This window comes from Ornithodoros turicata, unplaced genomic scaffold, assembly GCF_037126465.1.
Source record: "Ornithodoros turicata isolate Travis unplaced genomic scaffold, ASM3712646v1 ctg00000838.1, whole genome shotgun sequence".
In the NCBI taxonomy this organism is placed as follows: domain Eukaryota; kingdom Metazoa; phylum Arthropoda; class Arachnida; order Ixodida; family Argasidae; genus Ornithodoros; species Ornithodoros turicata.
In genome coordinates this window covers 191,274-207,096 of record NW_026999403.1, presented here as the reverse complement: position 1 = coordinate 207,096, position 15,823 = coordinate 191,274, and the positions used below count along the sequence as shown (strand labels likewise).

General features: G+C 41.7%; 1 protein-coding gene across 1 annotated transcript; it reads left to right on the top strand.

Moving 5' to 3' along the window:
* The first annotated feature begins 311 nt into the window (after positions 1-311).
* On the top strand, positions 312-14,888 carry LOC135375176 (uncharacterized). Its single transcript, XM_064607895.1, has 11 exons — positions 312-395; positions 574-636; positions 721-849; positions 2,134-2,289; positions 4,574-4,704; positions 7,646-7,711; positions 9,494-9,536; positions 10,924-11,109; positions 11,173-11,274; positions 12,792-13,030; positions 14,606-14,888. The coding sequence occupies exons 1-11, from the start codon at positions 312-314 to the stop codon at positions 14,886-14,888; spliced, it is 1,482 nt and encodes a 493-aa protein (XP_064463965.1).
* Positions 14,889-15,823: the final 935 nt, after the last annotated feature.

The window sequence follows — 15,823 nt, the reverse complement described above, 5'->3', positions numbered from 1 at the left end:
GCCTCACCTTGCGGCGCCAGTCGTAATTCGCAGACGACATAGTTGTGACATTAAATAGAGCGTGCGGTAAAGTCTAAATCATAATATTGTTTTATTTTGTATTTGATTTATTTTAAAAATATTTTAACGCGATACAAAAGGATGCGAAGTAGTTGCAGATATTTTGGTGATTCCGAAACTGTCAAATTTGCAGGTAATTCAGTTCGCCATTTTTAAAGGTAACGATATGTATGCTTGACGTTGCGTTCTACCGCTTATGATCACTTTTATATGGGGAGATGAGACCCGTTTGAGACATATAATAGTGACAAATGACATCGACAGAACAGGAGGAGCGATTGACGTCTCCGGGGCAGGATTATAAGGAAGTGGAATTCATAGACCCGCGGGTACAGGTAAGCGGTCGAGCGCGGTGCATGGAATAATGAACCATACCGAGCGATATTGCTGATATCGAGCACACGAACTGCATTTGGGTTGTTTCGTTATGTATTGGTTCATTGAAAGCGGACGTGTTACCCTGCGTTTGCATGCGTGAACTGACAACTGACACGTTCGTCTCGTCTTCAACAGTTTGAACTGGAACGTTTGAACACTGCAACAGACTTAATAAATAAGTTGGAAATTGAGCTTGACGTGAGTACACAAATTTTATTATGTTCACGCGTTCTTGTAGTTGTTAGAATCTATTACCATTTATATTTCCACATTTTATTACAGGAAGCCCGATCCAACTTTCGCCTGCTTCTTACAGAATCATCCCAGAAGATTAATCAGCTAGCCAAGAAATTGGGCAGTCATGTTGACAAGGCCCGACCGTATTACGACGCACGCATGCGAGTTAAAGAGGTACCCTGAATCTTGTTGCTTTGCTTAAACGAGCGATAGAGAAGTAGATAGAGAAGTAGTCGATATAATTACTCCACTATCTCGAACACTAGCTAGGCAATGGGTGTTGCTATTTGTCGACCTTTGGATGTTTTGTGGGTTTGAATACAGAGAATTATAAATCTAGAGAGTTCCATCTCAAGTGAAAATAGCCAGCTGGAACCATGTAGTATGAACTTTGACTGGTTTGAATGGTACATCTTTGAACAAATTTACGGAACACTACGGGGTATTACATTTCTCCACTAAGAGCGACACCCTGGCAACAAACAGATCGATATGATAGACAGTCACCCATTTCTTATTCAATCTCTTCATTTTGTTCTACAGCAGAATGCTTACAGTGGTGCCTTATACACATAGGGCCCTGCGTTTCCGCGTTTTATGTTTTTTGAAAATTGGGGGTAAAAATCGTGTGTTATTTCATTTATTCATTTATTTCATTTATTTATTTTTAACTTACAGTGGTGCCTTATACATAGGGCCCTGCATTTCCAGGTTTTATGTTTTTTTGAAAATTGGGGTAAAAACTGTGTTATTTCATTTATCCATTTATTTCATTTCATTCATTTATTTCATTCATCATTTATTTATTTTTAACTTACAGTGGTGCCTTATACATATAGGGCCCTGCGTTTCCAGGTTTTATGTTTTTCGAAAATTGGGGGTAAAAATCGTGTGTTATTTCATTTATTCATTTATTTCATTTATTTATTTTTAACTTACAGTGGTGCCATATACATAGGGCCCTGCGTTTCCGGGTTTTATGTTTTTTGAAAATTGGGGTAAAAATCGTGTGTTATTTCATTTATTCATTTATTTCATTTCATTCATTTATTTCATTTATTTATTTTTAACTTACAGTGGTGCCTTATACATATAGGGCCCTGCGTTTCCGGGTTTTATGCTTTTCGAAAATTGGGGGTAAAAATCGGGTGTTATTTCAGGGCCGTAAAACACGGTAGAGTCTGGCAACATTGGGTCAAAAAGCAGATCTTGGGGGGGAAATAAAAAATAAAGGAGTGCTTCTCGTGTTTTACACAAACACGAGACGCGGAACATAGCGTCCTCTATAGTGCCGGTATTGGTGGGCGGATGTGCACTTTGCCAAGTTAGTTTTCGGGTTTTAGCCTAAGTAACGCCGGTGCAGTTCAGGGGGGTAAAAACAGGTTTTACCCTAAAACACAGCAGGGCCCTACTTACACAGTCTGTATATTCACGTGGAACACATCTTCTTGCATGCAGCTGCAGGGAAGCGTGGAGAAGTCAGCCCAGCACTACGAAAGGGCCAGCCTTGCCCACTGCGCAGCCAGAGACATGGTGGCCATGGCTGAGGATGGGCTGCGGCGGCGTTCCTGTGATCCTGTCTTCCAGGACATGCTGAATAGGGCCACTCTTAGGGTCAGCCACAACAATTTCTTGTAAATTCGTTGAATTTCCGTAATTTCGTGCGCATAATGCACAAATTGTGTATGTAAAAAAAGGTTTTTGATGCCACGCTTTGGCTTATCTGATGAAGTGCTCCCCATAGAACTTTTGTACATACAATTGTAACGAGACGAGCTTGTTAGAATTGTTCCTCATGTGTGTACTAAGGGCAACTGGTTTTCTTTCTGTTAGGCACGTGCAAATATTTGAATTTTCTTAATACCGAGCCATAATAATCCCATATTAATTCGATTTCCGAATATGGAATTTTATATCAGAGTTTTCGAATTGAATTAATGTTTTTTTTCCAAACTGAATATATTTGAACAGGTTTAAAGCTGCGGAAGTAAGGCCGAAAACAGGACAAGAGAGGGCGTAAAACAGAACAAGCATTACTTAATATTCAGATTTGTATTAATATATTGCGTATACATGCTGTACACATGTTTAGATCTGTATACATGTGCTGCATGGTTATGTACAACTACTTTTTGCTTCATATTTGCTTTGACTATATGTATCTATTTGCTTTGTATCCGCTTCATTTCTAAAATACTTATTTGCACGTGTCTACTTTCTGTTGTCCATTCCTCCATTCTGTTGTCGTCTTCCTGGCTCAGTAATGTGGTACCTAGTGATGATTAGAGCCTCCTGTGAAATGTGTTGCCATTTCTTCGTTCTATTTAAAAAAACTCTTTTTTAGCCTTCTTTTTTTTTTCAGAGCAGGTTAATAATGGGTCTTCTGTACAGCTGATAATAATAACAACAACAGTTTATTTACCAATGATTTGGTGGGAGGTTCAGACAAGAGCAGCAATTGAAAAGTAGCTTGATTAGGTTTTGACTTCCCAAAACAATAGTCACCACGCATGCTATAATTTTGTTCATGGGATGAAATATAATGGCCCCAGTTTCCTTGTATTGACTTTTAAACAATTGTTAATGGACTAAATGTTAAAATGGATTGGATCTGAAACTGACTTGCCTTGTAGTAATGGGCAAGTGTATCCTCACTGTAAATTTGATGTATTTTGATAAAGAAAACATTGTCACTAGTGTAAAAGATAAGGAGTAGCAGCCCCAGGATGCTCTGATGTGGTGAACCAGTTGTAATGCAGAGTGTATTAGAACATAATCAGGGTTTCAATGAACTGCCTTCAATGCTGTAGGTTTGTGCATGATTTAGGAGGTTGAACGCCTTGAAGTAATCTATGAAAAATCCCAGTATAATAAGTCTTGACGACTATCCTTGCGTTTGCTGACCAGGAGCGAGGGAGGCTCCGCCCTCCTGGACGTGGGCCAATAGGAGGGTGCGGAGGGCAGGCACTTCCCAAGCCTCTGCTCTCGCCTAAGAGATGGCGCCGTGTTACTGTTGTTGAGTGTGTGGGAAGGCTTCTGCCATCGCGCATCAATCTAACCAACGGATTTGCCGTCCGTTAACCGGTGTATGCCCGACTCCCGCTTGGCCTCGTTCCCACGTTGACGGATGGCGAAGCCGTTGGTTACATTTGTGCGCCATGGCAGAAGCCTTCCCACACACTCAACAACGGTAACACAGCGCCATCTCTTAGGTGAGAGCACAGGCTTGGGAAGTGCCTGCCCTCCGCGTCCTCCTATTGGCCGGCATCCAGGAGGAGGAGCCTCTCTCGCTCTTGGTCAGCAAACGCAAGGATAAGACATTAAGCATATTAAGAAATTATATAATCTTGATGACACACGAATGCCCACTGAAAATGAGTTGGCACAATTAGGCTCGGTTTCATCAACGCCGATTAACATTTGGACCGAGATCAACTTGCCCCTAACTTGAATTTAACGCTTAACTCTGCTTCACTAACGGGAGCTATTCATTGAAACATTCATCACATCAACAACTAACATTTGTAAAGAAAGAATCGAGCGTTAACTTCCAAGTTTCAGCAACCCTTGATGTCCATTCAAAGTTAACCAACGTTGGTGAAACTGGCAGTTAAAGGTTCATTCACTGGTATAGTTTGTGTGGACACGTCCCTGGCGTCCAACACGACTTAGCTCTTGCTTCCTACCCACAGTTAACCTTAAGGTGTGGCTTATATATGTTGGAAACATTGCCACAAGTTCGAAAACAACTGCCCTAGACACGTTCGCAGTGTGGCTTGTACACGTGAAATTACAGTTAATCGTGTAGGTTAGTGGTAGGCTTTAACGGAAAGTGTTTGTCTGCTTTAGTGGAACAATGCTGTGTTGCACTTAGATGGCACTGATCGCCCTGTTGCAGGTGAATGAGGCAGAACGTGAACGCGTCCTGAGTCGAACGGAGCACCAGCGTCTGTCTCGAGATTGTTCCGAGGAGGAACAGCGTGTGGCCGACATGCAGGCAGCCCTGCGCAAGTCCATTGCCAAAGCAAGGTGAAGCTCGTGCATATATACCTTCACTTACTCTCAGTACTGAAATTCGGTAAGACTTATAATCTACTGACAATTGCGAATGGTTCAACCCCGAAACTGCAGCAATACGAATGGGCAGAATCCCTTTTACAGACGCCGTCCGATTTTTCGGACTCGGCGGGGATCGCGCAAGAGTCCGAATAATCGAGCAGTCCGAAAAAACGAATTTCGCTTCAAAATAAACTTTACTAAGCCCTAGTAGGGTGGAAAAATTTGTCGATGCTTTCCTAACGCGCTGCCAGCTCTGCCTGATAACATCAGCTTCTATTTCCCGAAGCGACATTTCGTCACTGTAAGTACACTGACAAAGGAACCGCCGTCATCAAGTCCGCAAGTCGGCTTCACCTAACGCATGCGTGCTTTAGGTGAAGCTCGCTTTACAGCGATGTCGCGCGACTCGCGGGCGGCACGTGCTGGGCCGTTGGCCAAAAATGAAGACGCAAAAGCGCTACGACAGACCTCTTCTACTCAGAGGAATGGAAAATCAAAAATCATCACGGCCTATTTTTTGCCTCAATATTTTGTTGGTTGATTTCTTTTGATACGAATTTTGGATGATACCAATGTTTTCCGTCACCCCATCAGATGCGTATACGAAGAGGGGAGTCAAGTCCTGGAGATCACATAAACAAAATACAGAAGCCGACACTGAAGATTTTTGTTTAAGTTTAATTTGTACAAGCTTTCGCGTGGAGGTCCACGCTTCCTCAGGTACAAAGTGAAGTGGTGACACACATAAGTATATATAGTATAGACACTGCTGTACAAAGAAAGGGAAGAGGAAAGGAGATATGGTGCCACATGTCTGTGTACAATGCATAGCTGGGCAGACGGATAAGTGACCTCTAACCGTTTAAGAACAGTAAAAGGTGTTGTTGTGAACAAAAAGGCTCGCCAACCCAGTTTTGTCCATAACCTTCCCTTTTGTCCATTCTGGGCCACTCGTTTCCCATACTCCTGACCCCCCTTCCGCGAAACTGGGTTGGCGAGCCTTTTTGTTCACAACAACACCTTTTACTGTTCTTAAACGGTTAGAGGTCACTTATCCGTCTGCCCAGCTATGCATTGTACACAGACATGTGGCACCATATCTCCTTTCCTCTTCCCTTTCTTTGTACAGCAGTGTCTATACTATATATACTTATGTGTGTCACCACTTCACTTTGTACCTGAGGAAGCGTGGACCTCCACGCGAAAGCTTGTACAAATTAAACTTAAACAAAAATCTTCAGTGTCGGCTTCTGTATTTAGTCACCCCATCAGAGAAATTCGCGGGTTGGGCAAACAGAGTCCGAAATATCGAGCGACGGAGCTGCACGGCGTCCGAAATTTTTGACGTTCTTATACGTCACCTCTATGGGACCCGTGGCCGTTCCGCGAACGAGTCCGAATAATCGAGCATGTCCGAAAAATCGGGGTCCGAAAAATCGATCGGCGACTGTATACGGGGTGTTTCACGTAAAGTGATAAAAAATTCTAACGGGTGACGTACTCGCTGGAGGATTGTGGGACTTTTGGCAATTTCCTTTCTTGAAGCTTTTGAGGCCACCATTGGGGAAGGCATTGGACAATTTTTAATTGTGGGAAATTTATTTTTTGTCAATTGAACTTTTAGAAATGCCAAGCGAACCTCAGTTGTTTTTTTACAGAAATGTGAAGTCCTCCACGAATGACCACAGACCCAACAAAAACTATGGGCAGTATCGCGACAGAAATAGTAACAAAAAATTAGTAAAAATTCCGCTTTAGCCCCGCCTGCTTGATTGACAACTACCACATGGTTGATGAAGCATTCTTGGGAAGCTCCCTGTTTTTCTCTTCTTTAAGTACATGTACACTTTGTCAAGTAAAAACCTGTTTCCATGCCTCGATTGAGACATAAGGAGGTTGACAACCAAAACGTCACACTACCAGCACTGGACAGCTGTTTATTGGGCCATTGTCAGCAGTGTGCAGGTATGCGACGTGTGACTGGGTGACGTCAGAATGTCACATAAAACGTGAAGCCCTCCCATCAGGGTGAGAGCCTCCCCTCTGAACGCCCTGTGCAAAGCCAGTGAAGTCTGTAGGAAAAAAAGAAGAAAAAAAAAAGAATGTTGAGAGTTCAAACTTGGTGGTGATGCACAAGTTACTGAGGCATGTACGTAGTTCCCCGAGAGGAACATGACGATACCGAGTGCCACGTTCCGAGATTTCAGCGCACGTTAATGAAACGCTCAAGTGTTACCATATTTACCCGCAAGACCGACACGTTTTATTGTAATTAATGAACCCAATACCCAAACGTTAGTCGTATGTACTTTATTTACCTCGCATATTCAATGCGTCTAGCAGCTTGTTCAGTTTTTTCCTCATGTAAATAACACACTCCACCTATATGGTGCTACACTTTTGGGTAAAAAAATGCATTAATTATGCACAATTATTATGCATAATTATGTCACACATTGTTGATTATATGCACAATAATTATGCATAATTATGCATTATTAATCACACATTGTTGATTATATGCACAATAATTATGCATTATTCATCACACATTGTTGATTATGCACAATAATTATGCATTACTAATCACATTGCTGATTATATGCACAATAATTATGCATTATTAATCACATTGTTGATTATGCACAATTCATAATTATGTACATGTAACACGATGTAAAACTTAATTAATAGTGCAATTAATAGTATCAGCAACAGTAATAATAACAATAACATTTGACTGATGAAATTTGGATGCAGGTTTTGTCAGACCACTTTCCTTGTGCATTCCTCTCCCCTTTGCATGACTGTCTTGGGTGATACTACAAGTAGTGTTCAAAGTGACCCGCATATGTTGCACGATCCCTGAGTGCAAGTGTGTCCCTCTCTTTGTTTCTCTCGCCCCATATAGTTTATCGGCGCGCAGAAGCATGCTTCAGATTAATGCTATAGCCAATCAGCACGAACTTCAGTTGCTGTGAGTACTTTTCTCCTGTCTGCTTCTTTCCTTTTTTTATTAAACATTTTACTCGTTACACTGCCCAGACCTCCTCAGGTGCAAGCTACATTGCATGTTTTCCAGTCTGTTCGCATATATGTGAATGCGATCCAAAGTGCATACCTATGAAAAATGCAAGTGTGATGACGGTGATGGAGCAAAAATTCCTCTCATTCAGATCACAGTATATATATAAGAATTGATTCTAATAATAAGCTGCAGAAATGAGAGCATGATGTCCTCTCGACGTACAAAAGAAAAGTAAAAAATAAAATATGAGTCAGTTAGTAAAGTTTGAAAGTGCAACTTTGTTGTGTTTTCGTCTCCATTGCCTCGTCGCTTACTTCATGGCATGTCTTTGCATCGGTTTAGTTGATCCTTTTTCTGTTCCTTGGTTCCAATTTTTAGAAGTACATTAAATTCAGCACTTTTTCTAAGACAGACATACTTTGAATTATTTTGATTTTTTTATGGCGCAAGAATGATATGTACAGTCGGACCTCGTTTTATGAACCCTCGATATACGAATTCCCTCAACTTACGAACGGTTCCACAGGGAACCAAACTTTTTACGTGTATTTTGACCTCGTTTTACGAACCCTCGATATCCGAACTATGAACGGATTATTAGGGAACGGACCCAAAGTAGCCAAGCTATTCTGACCTCGATATACGAACGGGTGTTATGAACGTACAGAGGATAGGCCAATGGACAGGAGGATAATGAAAGTTCCTCAGTACATGCTGCCAAGGTCAAACATACAATGTCCCAACGCCACTACGTTCCACAAACATGATTCACCATTTCCTGAAAGAATAATTCGGGCGTTTTACAGCCGAACGGTTGTGTGTTTGGACCAGGTCTCCGAGATGGAAGCATCTTGCCGTTCCAAGAGAAGGCGTTCCGTCCTAACAGCCGGTGACAAGCGTGATATTTGCCGTTAGAAACAGTCTCATCGGCGCGCGATACGGTACTTTGAGGACCGGGTGGATGAGTCAAGTGTCAGACTTCTGTCATCTCTTCTAAACAGGATAGACCCTGCAGAAAGTATGGTGCAAAGTACAATAACGCAGTATTTTCAAAAATAAAACTTATTCAAATCAATTTCCATTTCAAATCAATTCAAATCAAATTGGTTTTGTGAGGTATTTGTGCACTGCACAACTCGGACCTCGATTTACGAATACCTCGATTTACGAACGATTTTCTGAGAAACGAAGGGTGTTCGTAAAGCGAGGTTTGACTGTACAACATATACTACATGTACATAATGTACGACAAAACTTCGTTAAGTCAAACACATCTAATTCGAAGGTCTGCTGTATGGAGAATATGTTCTTGTTAATTTGATATGATTAATTTCATTATATTAATTATGATTCGAGTCTGACCTTGAATAAACCAGTCTTCTCTGAAGCTCCCTTTTTCGTACGTGCATGAAAGAGAGATAAATGGGGATGTATGCACTCATTTAAATGCACATTTTGGTTTTTGCATGCACACTTGGTTGTGTGTTCACAAAACACATAATTATGCCAAAAGATGGTCAGGAAGTGACAGTTACTCAACTGTGTTTGAGTCATGGCTCTGATAGTGACATGGGAGATTTATTAATGGCAGGTTAATCAATTGCTTTTTTTGTAATTTTTGGGTCACATTGGCTTTGAACTGTTGACAGAGGAAGCATATGTGTACCTTGCAGTTGTGCAGTAACTGAATGCTCATAAAAAAAAAAGTATTAAAATATGTGATTGTTTCAGGCCATACTTTGAACTGAAATCACGATTGAATGAAGCGCTAGAGGTGGGTGAAAAGACATTGTCCATATTTTTCTTTCCATTTTTTTTAGATTTAATATAATCGGCACAAAGGTGCATTTTCGTGAAAAAGCGCAGTTTAGTCTCAGCCCATACTATTGCAGGTTTGCTAGACTATACCATAACATCAGTAACAGTTTCTTTACAAGTAGTCATCATAAGTGTGAATTGCACATGTAATTGAACATATGTCATAGGTTATGTTCTGCTGTATGAAGTAATGGAAAGATTACCTATAGTTAATGGCCCAGGTGCATCATTATTTGAATGTAACATTACTAAAAAAGGATCAGACTGTGCCAGTGATGCTCGTGTATACTGCATCAGTACGACACGTTTTTTTTTCTAGATATACAGTGAAACCCGCGTATAACGATATTGACGGTAACCGCGAATTCCATCGTTATACGGGGTACATTGTTAAACGAGGGTTGACCTAAATAGCGCGTCCCCGAAAAGTCGCGCGCCACCCCGCGTGTAGCAAAAGAAAAAGAAACAGATGCTAAAAAAACCGCGAAGCTGTGTGACATCGCACTGGCTTGGGAAAACAGCGACCAGAAGTCGTGGAGGGAACGGACAGCTTCTGGCAACACTACACGTCACCATTCCGCAAGCTGGCTTCACCTAAAGCCTGCGTGCTTTAGGAGATGCTCGCTTTAGAACACTGTCGCGCGACTCGCGGGTGGAAAGCACGTGCTGGGCCTTTTGAATCATTTAGCGAATTTGAGCAGCATTGGCCAAATACGGAGACACAAAACCGTTACCACCGACCTCTTTCACTGACAGTATTGAGAAATGGACAGTCGCTGTCTATTTTCTTGCCTCAATTTTTATTTTGCTTTAATTTTTTTGATACGAATTTCGGATGATACGAATTTTTTCCGCTACCCCGTGAGATGCGTATCATGGAGATTGTACTGTATCTTATCGCGGCGATTTTCGCCGCAAGCTTACGCGCACGGGACAGCGTCCAACATCATTATACGAGTACTCCAACCGCGGTCTCCATCGCTGTACGCGGGTCGTTTCCCCATAGAAACAATGTATATTTTGACGGTAAAATCATAAACCATCGTTGTACGAGGGATATCGTTATACGCGGGTTTTACTGTATAGCAATGCAAAGGTTAGTAACTACAGCACCAACGAATTGAACAACAAGCCTGCATGCAGACTTATGGAAGAGAATGTGGCATGTCAGTAAGGTTTCTATGGACACATTCATTGTTTAAAGTAACTGCTCCGTAACGTGACGGTCCTTCTGGCTTAATTACTTTGTTTTTGCTTAAGTTTTTAATGGTTGCATTAATAGCTGTCACCCGCGAAGTCACATTGTTATTGGAAAAGATTTACGCGATGATGTCGTTTTGCAGGAACAGAAAAAGCGGGTATTTCAAATTGAAGAGGACGTGATGAGAGTGAAGTTCTCTTACGCCGAAGCCTTACACAACCTCGAGGAAATCAGCGACGAAATGCATAACAGCAGGCAAGTGGTGCAAACCCCGCAGGGAGATGTCCCCACACGTCTAGTCAAGTCATCCAGTTTATCCAGTTCAGAGGTAATGTTTTTCTCTATAACTGCGTGTCAGACGTACTTAACATTGCTTATATTTTGCTCGTAGATGCTTAAGATCTACGAAGACATCTGTCACGACGACACCTACATGAAGCTTCCTGCGGAACTGGCTTCTTCCACGTGGAAACTCAGACGAGCATTTTCAGAGGTGAGGACTCTGACAAAGACGAAGGCCAGAGTGCAGGGAGTCAAAGTAAAACGTTACCTCGAGTGATCTGCGGTGAACCCGAGACACAGTTTTTCTGTATTCGTCGAACCTGAACCCGAGTGGACCTATACACAAAAATGCGATTCGGGAGTGGGCGCTGCCATTAGTGCTGCCTCCCCCTTGGTAGTCACAGTGTGTGTCTTCGTTCATCTTCGTGCCTGTCCACGTTCATTTCGTGCCGGTTCATTTTCTCCCGCCTGGGAACAGCTGTACAACAGATATTGCATCGGCCAGCACTCCTCACATGCACGACTGTGCATATCGCACGCGGAAGCAAAGCAATCTTCTTTTTCCTTGATCTTTTGAAGGTTGATAACGCTACTCAGATGTTTACTGGATGACTAGCTACATGAAATGCTACGTTATCGTCAGTCATATACTCATTAAAGACGACGACCATCAGTACTTAGCCCAATGAGACGAGCAATTTTGGCAGTCCACCCCTGTTGTGTCGTCGCTGGGAACGAGGCTAAAGAGCGCATGGAGACTAGTGGTGTGAGAGTAATGCGACAAGGTCTATAACAGGGTGTTTCACCTAACGCGATAAAAAAAATTCTAACTGGTGACGTACTCGCCAAAGGATTGTAAGACTTTCGGCAATAATCTTCTGGAAACTAAGGCTTCGGACTATTTTTAATCATTTTTATTAATTTTTAATTATTTTTTCAATTAATTAAATTCATCAAATTATTTTTTTTCAATTGAACTTTGAGAATTGCTGAGCGAACCTCACTTTCTTTTTTTCACAGAAATATGAGGTCCTCCACGGATAACCACAGACCCAACAAAAACTATGCGCGGTATCGCGACGGAAATAGTCGAAAAAATGAGTACAATTTCCGCTCTAGCCTCGCCTGCTCGATCGTCACAAAGAAGAGCGCACGGGATGCGCGGGGAGAGGAGGAAGTGTTCCCGCCTCATTCCGCGCGTTTCTATAGGAACTGTTGCCGTCGTCTGCTACGGTAATCGTCCGTCCGCTTCTGTGCATTCAAAATTCCAATTTCTGTCGTCCCATCGCGATGCAGATTTCGCGGGCCGACGAGCTGTGCCCCCTAGTGGATAGTGTGGACGGGCTCTTCATTGGGTTTGCCAATTATGACATGGCCGCTATAATCTAGTAGGTCATGATCCACCCATCAACGCTCTGCGCTCAAAGCTCTTTTGACCTTTCTGGACATTGTGGGACTTCAATCCTTATTATGAATTCTTTATATTTCTTTAAGAAACTTATTTTTAATATTTTTTAATAATATAATTGTATAATATAATATATAATTATATAATTTTAATATTTATTTTATAATTTAATTTTTCAATATTTCATTCCCCACATCACCACCAGCAATGTATCGCCTCTGCCGATGAAACATCCCATACGTCATCTTAAATAAAATTGTTGTTGTTGTTGTCAGCTTGAAGGACTTGTCCTTTAAATAGGATGACTCTTCTTCCCATAGGACAACCATTCATCATCATGTGCTCAGAGCCATGCGGAGCCATTTCGCAGCCGTGTGTCTTCCTTGGTTGGTCGAGTTTTCCGGCAGCAGAGCACACCGGTGGGGTCGCACGGAGAAGGAAACCCCCGTGAGCGTGTGCCCGCTCTCAAGGTCCTGGTGGCGAACGTCGTAGACGGCATGTTTCCAGAGAAGCCAGTCAGTGAGTCCACAACAGTGAGTCCAGGCAACTGCTTATCAAGGTACTTGGTGCTTTGTACAAAGCATTGTTAATGATGCATTAAAGTAGCACACAAGCCATTTTTAACACCCCGTTTTCTTCCTACAAAACCGTTAAATAGTCCAGTAAGATGCACCGAGCCGCTGAGTCCGAATTATCGCTGAAATTGAATTTAAAGTACGCCGCAAAGAGCGACCGTGCGTAACGGTGGTGAAGAGCAGTACCAGCCTGTTGATCTGCCTGGAACCTCGCGCGGACACTATAAGGAGAACGCTCGCTGATTGGTCTTGAGAAATGTTGTCTGCTACTCCGCTGTCGCCTGCTACTCGGCTGTTCGGGGTTCTGAAAAAGCCTTGCTCCTGGCTCGGTCGTGTTCGGACCCTCCTTCGATCCCCAATTCTCCGGAAGAACTTGCAAAACTGGTTTTCGGCGGCAAAGGGACAAGGCGCTGACCCCCACTGACCTACCAGAACAAGTTCTCCTTATAACGTCATCGATGATGTGGCATCATACCTTCTCATCCTCATTATACCTGGGGTGGCGAGTTAAGGGTGAACGCGTGAAGCCATGCTTATGCGAGTTTTTTTCTGGGAAACAAAATGCATGCATCAAAACCTTTAACGCCATTCAATAAAATGGCACACACACACTTTCATCAGATGTCTTAATTTGAAAATTCTTTGGATGGCCCTCCGTACTTCTTTAAAGGTCTGAACAAGTAATTTTACTGACAGTGCATATCACAAAAGTGGCTGGTAAAGCTATGATTGAAATAATCAATATAAATTGACAGGAATATATGTCAATATATACAGTAACCATGAAATAGTCCAAATTCCGGGGACTGACATCTTTAATGAATATATACACTGGCAAACAACAATGTTACGAAAAAGTTTGACGTTTCGAAACTCATTCGAGTTTCGAAACTTTCGTCAAACTTTTTCGTTGTGATATGGTTGTTTGCTGGTGTATATACCCATTGAAGACAGTAACCATATAAAAAAATTTAATGAAACACACGCTACAAAGAATATTGTGACCGGTTATCTACAGAGAACTTTTGTCATGTACTACAAGTTATTATATTAAATTCTAATACAAATAAAAGAAATTTAATCTATCGAATTACACTTTACAATTTGCCAATTCAACATCACGCTCTTTCTTTTTTTGTCAGAGTTGGCGCAGTCCATTACAAAATATATTCCCGTCTGCAACAGTAGTAACCAGAAGGAATGTAAAACAGTTGTTTTAAGACACACAAATGTGGCTATGATGCCTGCACAGTACTGGCTGCAGATATGGATTATCTACATTGTTGAACTGGCTACTTTTGGCTACTTTCTCATGGAGCATCGACAATGGGCTAAAGGGTCATCCGTAATGACGACAACCCCCATTCATTATCACCAAAAATGACGTTGTTGTTGCTGTAGTTAACCGGTTTTAACATATCAACCCTGATCAACTGATGTCATAGATAAGGTTCTTTCCACATTTTCGGTACATAATTTTGTGAACGTTAGTACTATTGGCAGATAAGGAAGTGCAGCCACAAAACACAATTTCTTTCTTTTTTCTTTTTTTTCCTCAGCAGAAAAAAAGACCTGGATATCCCCATACCTTTGGCGGTGCCAGAAGATCTCTCGCCCATGCTGACCCCAGACATAGATAGGCTGGTACAATCCGCGAGGGAGCTCTACCTGGACCAAGCGTCCAGTGTCCTACGCACTGTTGAAGAATGCTCGGATTCCGAGAGCTTGGTGAGCACGACGGGGACTCTGGACGACCATCAAATTGATTGCTTGCTACTGGACAGGGTGCTTGAACTGGACTACCAAGACGTGCTGAATTCTTGTAGAGACCCGAGCTCGTAAATGACGCAGTTATTTCTTGCACGGGGGTGAATATTGCAGTACTTATACTTGACAACCACATAGGAGAAGTATATAATGCATTCAAGTCACTTCAAACTTGACAGTGTAACAGCAAGTTTTCTCTTGTCTGAGGTGAGTTGAATGACATAATAAAAATATGCAATGATTGCATACAATATTCACTCTGTATTGCAATGTAGAATATGCGGGGCCTCCCAACTAACGTGCACAAGGATAAAAAAAGAAGACACCGCCCTCAACGTGAACGAAACCAAATAAATATTGTTAGTGGTCGTGTATTTACTTTATTATTTATTTATATAGTTATTTTATGTGTAATTAATTAATTAGATAAGACTAATTAGCTAGCTTTTAAAATATTGATTTAAGGGCTGAGATGTCAATTTGAAAGCTTTAGAGTGCCTTGAGAAACACCTGACTGAGGTGTTTCCAACAAGGTTTTCTACTCCACTGGCTTTCTTTTTAGAACAGAAAAAAATGCCACAGAAAGCATACCTTGCTGGGAACACGTCGGTTATGTGTTTGTCAAGGCACCCTACAACTTTCCAGTTCATAATGCTGCCCTTAAACCAACATTTGAAAAGATAACTACAATTAGACTTCTCTGTTTGTAATTAATCGATTTCACAAACTAAAAAATCCTGTTGACTATGCTATGAGACAGGTGACAACATTCAATTAGTTTTATTTGTGTAGAGTTTTTTTTTTTTTTTTTACAAATCTTGGTTCATCCTAGTTGGTATGCTCCCATATTTGTGTATCATAGCATGCTGCTAAGTTATGATCTCTGATGTTCCAAAGCTTTTATTGAGGACGTATCTATATTACGTTTGTGTCTTGTTTGAGTGCAGTGTCATCCAGTATACAAAAAGATCTCTGGAAGAAACAACTGCAAAGGTCAGAAACTCCGTTTG

Bases quoted from the DNA above. Each gene is read 5' to 3' on its own strand.
- LOC135375176 (XM_064607895.1), top strand. From the start codon at position 312: ATGACATCGACAGAACAGGAGGAGCGATTGACGTCTCCGGGGCAGGAT. The intron at 396-573 runs GTAAGCGGTCGA...CGTCTTCAACAG, and splicing joins TCATAGACCCGCGGGTACAG to TTTGAACTGGAACGTTTGAA. The intron at 13,031-14,605 runs GTACTTGGTGCT...TTTTTTCCTCAG, and splicing joins CCAGGCAACTGCTTATCAAG to CAGAAAAAAAGACCTGGATA.